General features: G+C 31.5%; 1 protein-coding gene across 1 annotated transcript; it reads right to left on the bottom strand.

Annotated features, from left to right (window-relative positions):
* Positions 1 to 261: 261 nt before the first annotated feature.
* LOC146899615 (F-box/FBD/LRR-repeat protein At4g26340-like) lies at positions 262 to 1628 on the bottom strand. Its single transcript, XM_085736824.1, has 2 exons — positions 747 to 1628; positions 262 to 654 (listed from the first exon to the last, which is right to left on the bottom strand). Exons 1-2 carry the CDS (start codon positions 1626 to 1628, stop codon positions 373 to 375), a joined length of 1164 nt encoding a protein of 387 aa, XP_085592950.1. The 3' UTR covers positions 262 to 372.
* Between the last annotated feature and the right edge of the window lie 7258 nt (positions 1629 to 8886).

The raw sequence follows: 8886 nt of genomic DNA on the forward strand, positions 1-8886 counted from the left end.
TCACAATAAAGTTCAGGCAACAAAAAATATATACACGTCTGATGCAATTCTTCAAGGCTATCTGTTCGACTAGGTCTGGACCAAGAATTATACAAAAATGTTGAGTCATCATGGCAGTAGCATTGAATTGACAGTTAACAGTGCCAACATATTCAAAACAAAAGCACAGTCAAACAATTCTGACAATAATAAGGACATAATTCTCACTTTCAATGTAATAGAGCAAAATAATATTAAAAGCATCCAAACATAATCATTAATTGAGTCGCAATGGTAATCTACCATACATGTTGTCTGAACTAACAAACTAAATGGTTGCAACATATTTAGAATAGAAACTAATGAAAAAACCGACAATTCCAGTAACTATACTCATTCAAATGAAAGTTTACATCCTAAAGATATCCTTGGGCAGGAGGACAGTTCTTCTAGAATCCTACTTTTTTCCAAATTTTCGTTAAGCATTCCAACAGTAGTAATGCTGATTTTCATGTCCTGTAAGAGACTCGCATTCTGCAAAATATATTTTGTAAATCGAAGATCATTTGCCGAGCCTTCTAAGTTTATAATAGTACATGATCTGAGGTGAGATAAAACGCATTCAATAACCGAGGATGGGCATTTCCATTTCTTGGAGAAATTTTTATTCTTCTCCTGTCAAGGAGATAAAATACAACATTTATACAAAATATATGTAAAAAAAAAAAAAAGAACAAGCAAACAAACAAACATACTACTCAGCAAACCTTTCTAATAGAAAGAATTTGAAGCTTGGGAGAATGGTAGAGCAGTTGAACTACACGATCCCAGTTATGAAATGAGTAATGAGAAAACGACAGGTCAATATGAATTAAGTTTGAAAACACATGAATGACTTTGAAAGACTCCTTTTGATCTATGATTATACGTAGAAACTTGACATTTTTAATGACATTAAAGTGAGCATCCATCACGTTGATACTAGCTCCAACCAATTTAGATACTGCGAAGGATTTTAACCCTTTGGATGTGTTCTTTCGACACGGTTTCCTACAAAAGACTTGTTCAGCATGCAAATCTTCTAGGTTGGGACAAGCAGAAAGAAAACCTATGTAATCATTCAGATTTTCAAATTCAACTAAGCTTAAATGTAGGGTTTTGAGGGAGGGAAGATCAACACATGAAGTATCATTCCCAATGACTACATTCATAAGTTTGAGAACAACAAGGGTTTGAGAGATGAAAGTTATGGGATTTAAGTCGTGAAACAACATAGTAAAATGAAACTCCTCTACACGACGCTCTTTCGCCGCTTCAAACCATGCATTGAAGATGTGACTGTATTGCTCGCCGTATCCAAAAGGACAGATGAGGAGAAAACTTTTGAGGGGTTTGTTGGTTGAAAGATGAGAGAGCATGAGAGTGTCTACAAAACGGCTGAACTGATAGAAGGTGTCTTCCCTGTGTTGGTGGTTAGTTTGAGACAAGTTCTCCCAACCAAATTCAAAGTGGAGAACAGGGAGTGAATAGCAGAGTGGGGTCCATCGCTTGGAAAGAACGGTTGTAGTGAAAGCGAGTTTGGTTGGGAGAAAAGAGAGAATGTGAGACAATAACTCATCCGGTAAATCGCTGATTCTATCCACCATCATCGTTGAGGTGAAGGAAGGAACCAATGGAAAGGTTTGGGAGAGCGATAATGGAGATTAGTCAAAGGTGTAGGGTTTGCGACAGCATGTGAATTAGGGTAACTTCTATTTCTATTTTTTTTTTTTGGTAGTGGACTTCTATTTCTATTTATATGAAAGACTACTAATCAAATAATATTGAGTAACAAGTAAACATAAATAAAAAACCACCTTAAAAAAAGTTAACATAAAAAATCTGTCAAAAAAGTAATCATAACAAAATTTCAAATCTTATATGATATGATTAAAGCTCATTTTTTTGACAAAAAATAAAACGATATTCATTCATTCAAATTGACAGTGTACATATCATTCAACACCGCTAAAAACATAAAGAATGAATCTGCGAACAAACTCTCAACATCCAGGCATAACGCCTACAAAAATATATGATAAAATTAAAGTGACCGGAATACCCATGTGCCTAAATCTTTAATTGAATAATCGATCTTTCAATATGAATCAAATAAACACCACAAAGAGACGGAAAATCAAACTACACCGCACAAGACGACGAACAACGCACACCACCACACTCGGATGACGAAATCACGAAGAATAAACCTAGATCTATGTGAAAAATCACTTAATTGAATTGAAATAGAGAGAAAAATATGAAGAAAAATATAATAATATTTTTTTAAAAAAAATAACAATTTGTTTTTATTAAGAAGAAAAATATAATATATTAACACCAACAAGGTAGTCCTTTTAGCATAAGGTGTACCAAAATATACCACTAAAATTTACAATAAATCAATCACAAAAAGAGGCAAAAAAAGGAACTGACACTGCTAAAAAAACAGTGATTTCGGACGGAATTTTCGGACGGAATCATGATGCCCAAACAAGTATAAAGGGCTTGAATCTTAATAATGATAGCCAAAGACAAAGTTCGCATTCTTTGCCTTCATCCACCATTACGAATAATGTTTTACTTTCTCCATAAGCTGAGGAATGGAATTATCTAAATTATTGAATATTCTACTGTTTCGTCCATTCCACATCATCCAAATTCAAAGAAGACAAATAAGTTGTAAAAAAGAGCGGCGCGCTTTCAAACTACCTGTCGCATAAACAAACTGAATAAAATGATCTGAAAGCGATTGAGGGTTCGCAATTGAAAAAACAATCCACGATGGAACTAATGGCCAAAGAGAACCAAAGATTTACCAGAGATAAATAAATATGTTGAGCTGATTCAACACCTCACAACCTGTCACGCAATACTGAGCATGGATAATTGTTGGAACATGTGTGAAAATTGAGTTAAAAGACTAAACACAAATTCCCAAGTAGGGTAGAACTAGTGTTGTGTGAATTGAAAAAAGTGAAAGTCTCACATCGGATGGAACACACACAATAGTAGTGTTTATATAGTAGGGGTGTATCTTTAAGGGGGTACATAATTATGTGAACGAAGTAAGCACTAGAGAAAAAATGTAAATTGATATATATATTTTATTATTTGGAAATGATAAATTAAATAATTAATTTAATCATTATTAGAAAGTGTTTTCTTAGTCCCCAAGTTTTGCTAAAATATTTTGGAACGCAATCTAGAATTTGGAACACAATCTGAAATATTTTGGTAGGCAATCTAATATATTTTAGTGCTCGATCTGAAATATATTTTGGTACATAATATGATATATTTTTGTACTCAATATAATATATTTTGGTACTCAATTGAGATATTTTTGTACTAGATCTAATATGTGAATTGCTTAATCCCAAAGTAATGTATTACTTGTTCCTAAAGTTTGTCACTTACTAGTTGTCAATTTTCTCTATAAATAGAGAGATCACATAGTGCATTCTACACACACAAGAGTTCTATTGAGCTATTGAGAACTCTTTCTCTCTTCTCTCTCTAGCCTGTGTTAACGAGCTATTCTTCTTATCATCTCCTTATTTTCGTCCCTTTGGAATTAAGAGTGTTCTCCCTTTTCGGTTTATTGTCCCTTCGGAATTAAGGATGGTCTTAAGAGGATAGTCCCTTCAATTATTTATGTACCTTTAGAATAAATAATATTTAAGATTCATTTTCGGTATAATAAGAATGATCTTAACAAATATATTCTTCTTCAATTCTTGGAGAAATTAGACGTTAGAATGGTAGCAACACCATATTTAGGTGGTCATCGTATCATAGTTGGAGAAGTTAAAAAAATTAGAATGGTGGTAATGTTAGATATTTAGTCTTAATATAAAACAGATTTCATAAAACATGTTCAACAATTATGAATCAAACAGCGGAAGCAAACAAAACATTGAACATGATTATGATCGGATCTACGACATGTTTGATTTATCAAGGATATTAAGAATTAGGGTATTAGGAATACCTGGATAAAGCTTTCATAACAACCCTCTTTCAACATCAACCGTAAACCGAGAGAGGAGGTGATAATCTGGAACACACAACAAGGGTTAGCGGCGGCAGATTTGGTTCTTCGTCAACCGGTACCTTTATGCCTTAAGTTCTCTTCAGATGGGGAGAAGAGAGAGTTCGCCGTGTACGGTATATTGGGGACCACAGCGTCTTTTATATTTGATGGCCATTAGAGTTTCCCATTATTCCGTTAATGGGTCATCCGGACATCCACCCATATTGAGTCCTTATCCATTAATTAATTAATTAATTAATATTCTAAATAGAAATCTAATAGCCTTATTACTTAATTTGATCACTAATCAACTAAGGCTCACAATTGATAAATAGCTAATATAATTATTATTGCGATATTTGCCCACATAATGATATTGGAATATAATAAAATAATAAAATATTCCAACAATCTCCCACTTGGGCTACATATCTTAAGAATTATATCAGAATTCTTTAGGCGCGCATCCGAATGCTATTTATCTTTAGACTTCAACTTTACAATCTGGTCCACCTCATACATTAATAATGGGACCACCGCGGCTGTCGTCACTGACGTATAACGTGACGGAACCCCGATGACCACCATATCAATGCACTCGATGACATAGATTGATATGGATGAGTGGCATGGAAATTTCATGTAATGTGATCTCTAAATCATGCCTATTTCCAACTGATCCAACTAAAGTCTTTAATGAGATCAAACTGAAGTTTTGCAAATTTAAAATTTGCACAAATGATACAGAAATGGTTATAGCAATAATAACCTCATGAACTTTATTTCTGCAAAAAATCATAACATAAAGTCTGTATCAATATCAAAACAAAAGTATAGAACATAAAATAAGAGACTCCCACTAATCCAAGACATCCGTAATGACAACAACCACATGAAAGACCTTATGTGTCATGTCTTTGATTAGTGGTATAGCTAGCATAAAATTTGTCTCTATGTGTTCTATCATTTAACAACAGAGGTAATGAACCTTATAAACTTTTTTATCATATAAATATACAACTGAATTATGTCACTATATAACTTGAGTGGTCTTTCAATACCTTTAACAATATACAACCAAGTGACATAAATACTTACAGTAATTTCTTGAGTTGGATGTGTATTATATACAAACATCCAAAAGCAAGAGTCTAACACACTAACGATCTCCAAATTGTCAGATTTCTAATGTGAGTAATAACTCTCATGTTCTCTTTAATAATCCTTATGGTTGCCTTTTCAACAATTCAAACTTTGAATTGCTCAAGTATCTGCCAAACAATCTTATTATATACGTTATATCCAAATGTGTATAATAAAATCATACATAAAAATCCTATAGGCAAATTGTAGGAAAATACTTAAATTTCTGAATTCATAAATTTCCTAATGGACAATATTTGAGACTGAAAAGTCATCCAAAAATTATGTCATTTTATTTTCAACTTTATTGATATAACTCTTTTGTGATATCTGAATAATACCTTGAGAAGAATCTCTAAGTATTGAAATGTCTAATACAAAAGAGGTGTCCCCAAGATCTTTCATCACTAACTTTTGTTAGAGATTTCCTTGGTTTCACATAACAAACATATAGCATAGTTGACTAAATAAAATAAAAATGGCATATTAAACTAGGAATATAAACTTACTCCCACTGAACTTGCTAAATCCACAATTCTCCATAATATTATCTCGAAACCAAATGAGACAATTGCTTTATGAGAATTTGTAGTAACAATAAAGAGACAAATTTCTTAACTCATAAGTGGATTTCATGATTTTGAAAACCATCTACTTTGTATCAATTGACACAAAAGTTTTCTTCAGTTGCACCATATTGTATCATTAATGTTGCCATTATGAAACATTGTATTGACATCCATCTTATGTAGCTCCAAAATTATAATGAGCAAACTAGTATCATGACTGTCCTAATAGAGTCTTTTAATTAAACTAAATAGAATTTCTCTTTTCTATCAATTCTTAATGATACTAGAAGCCATAGTTCTTGAGGGTGTTGAGTTTGATCTATATGAATTAATTTCTTAACTTGATTGAGAGGAAGCACAACAATGTCCTCATGAGGATCCAAATATACTATAATAATAGTAACTATATGAATTAGTTTAGAACTAATTCTTCCTCATTCAAATTCAATTTTGTTCTAAAACCATATCTCTCCCTCAAACTCAATATCCTCAAGAAAGCTTAACAATTTATGTCTCAAAAAAATTTCCTAATATGTGGGACGAAAAGCTTATAGTATTCAAAACCTTAAACAATAGAGAATGTCACAAGTCATAACTGAATTGACTCCAATAATTGAACTTAAAAGACACATTGAATCATCATTTGTAAATAAAACTCAAACCATCATGATTTATTCAAAGAGAAATTAAAACAAAAATTCATTCAAATAACAATTCACCAAAGTGTCTTTTAAATAAAAAAAATAAGCTAGTAACGACAATCTAAAATTGGTTTAAAAAATGAATAAAACAATCTTTCTTTCGACTTTGTTCATTCTAAATTGATATATCTTTCAATATCATTGGACATAAGTCAGTCAAGACTACCTTTCTTTATTTGCCCTTATCATTTGAGGTATTTTTTCCGAATGAGCACTATTTAATTTTCTCTTGCTTCAGCTTTTCTTTATTTGCACACTTTATGAATTGATCTTTCAAAAGATCATTTCTAACTATAACAGTTATAAACTTAATTGTGCAAATAGAATACTAAATGCTGAATTTTCGAACAAGTTGCTTGATAGTCGAAATTATAGTGTCTCAGCAAGATTAAATATCTACATAATGTGCTCATAATATTTTCTTTGTCTAATAATCTTAATAGAATACTCACTATCCAATGAGAGCTTGTTTTTCTCTGTATTGCTTCAAAAGCACCTTAGTTTAAGCAAAGGAAATATGACAAAAAAAATTTGTCATCTTAAACAACACCTCTAATATATATGATATTTTAGCTTTATGATCACACGTGACCTATGGAATTTGGTGTATACTCACTTGTCAAACTTGATTCTCACATTAGGTACTGAATTTGTGAGAGAATGTGAGTTTCACCATCCTTATCTAATGTCTTGATCCAAGAACAATATTAATGTTCTTCTTTAAATCCTAAATTAGAATTTTAAGAGTTAAAGAATTTAACTCAAATTAGCAGATACATAAACTATATTAGTTTAGAGAGAACAAGAGTAGCAAAAGCACTCACTAAAATACCTAGTGCATCATCAATATCAAGTCTTTAAACAATAATATCAATTGCTAACGGTATTTTACAATATTGATCAAACAATGACAATTTACTTTGATAAAGAATAAATTCTTATAATTGTCAAATGTTTACCATCACAGGTGTGGATGTAAACTCTTAATACTTAAATGAGTTTACACTCACACAACATTAATCGACATGTCAAAATTAATTAATTATAAGACATGCACAATTTATCTTTATTTGTAAATTAAAAGACAAAAACAAGATACCAAGCGCACCGTTAAAACACAATCTTTTGATTGCTAAGAATTAATTGCAAGCGGTACTCTCAATGTAATGTTCAAATATTGGTAATAAGTCCTGTCAGATAATGAATGTCTTTTGACATCCTCATTACCCACATGCAAAAACTTAAGAAGTGTCAGATAATGGGTGTCTTTTGACATCTTCATTACCCACATAAAAATTTAAGAATTACCACATATTTAACATCACAAGTTGTAAATTAAAAGACCAAGAACAAGATACCAAACGCACCGTTAAAACACAATCTTTTGACTGCTAAGAATTAACTGCAAACAGTAATCTCAATGCAATGATCAAATATGGTAATAAGTCCTGTCAGATAATGGGTGTCTTTTGACATCCTCATTATCCACATGGATAAAACTTAAGAAGTCCGGTCAGATAATGAGTGTCTTTTGACATCCTCATTATCCACATGGAAAAACTTAATAATTACCGCATATTTACCATCGCAGGTATGTAATTATCCGGCCAAACTGTGCCTTCCTTTTGGCCGACTAAAACAGCTCGCATGAACAATTCCATACTACATCTTTTGTAATTCCAATTGAATCAAATCTACGCAACAGAGGTTACTTTTGCAACATGTTGTTTCAACCAAAACAACCGCAATTACTAGACAATTCAATAAATGAATTTAAATAGGAATGGTCTTAATTTTACAATGCAAATGGGAAATGTCTTAAATTTACAAGGCACTACCGACATAATGTAGGCCGAATTAGTTCGTTATGTCGCTAAATAACTATAAGGCCACTCAGCAACTCTTAAGTGTGAAGACAAATTCACAATAATTGAAAAGAAGATGCAAGTCCCAAAATCATACTAATGTGTGCATGTATGACAATACTTAAGTGTGAAGACAAACTCACAAATTTGAAAGAAGATGCAAGTCACAAATCACACCAATGTGTGTATGACAATACATTTACATATATCGCATAAAAGCAACAACAAACATGGCATGAAATATATTCAAAATGCATGATAAGACAAAATATTATTGTAGAAAACTTAATAACAATAAACTCTAACATCATAATCATGCTATACGAAAAATATTCAATTTCAAACCAAAAGAAAATTGAATCTTATATACACCAAAATATTCATGCCACAATTAATTCACATATATCAATGATTCTTTAAATAAAATAGTGAATAACTCTAGACTCAATTATTTCCTAAATAAGGAAATATACTTTAAGTTTATAAATAAACAAACAAAACTAGAATTATTATTTTCAAAACTTTAAAGAATCAAATTCTTACTTTTTGTACCA

Source organism: Medicago sativa, chromosome 8 (assembly GCF_051527215.1).
Source record: "Medicago sativa cultivar Bolivia chromosome 8, Bolivia_mono, whole genome shotgun sequence".
NCBI lineage: Eukaryota > Viridiplantae > Streptophyta > Magnoliopsida > Fabales > Fabaceae > Medicago > Medicago sativa.

Excerpts from the sequence above, each read along its gene's own strand:
- LOC146899615 (XM_085736824.1), bottom strand. The coding sequence starts at position 1,628 with ATGATGGTGGATAGAATCAGCGATTTACCGGATGAGTTATTGTCTCAC. Across the intron at positions 655-746 it reads AAATTCTTTCTATTAGAAAG|GAGAAGAATAAAAATTTCTC; the intron begins GTTTGCTGAGTA and ends TCTCCTTGACAG.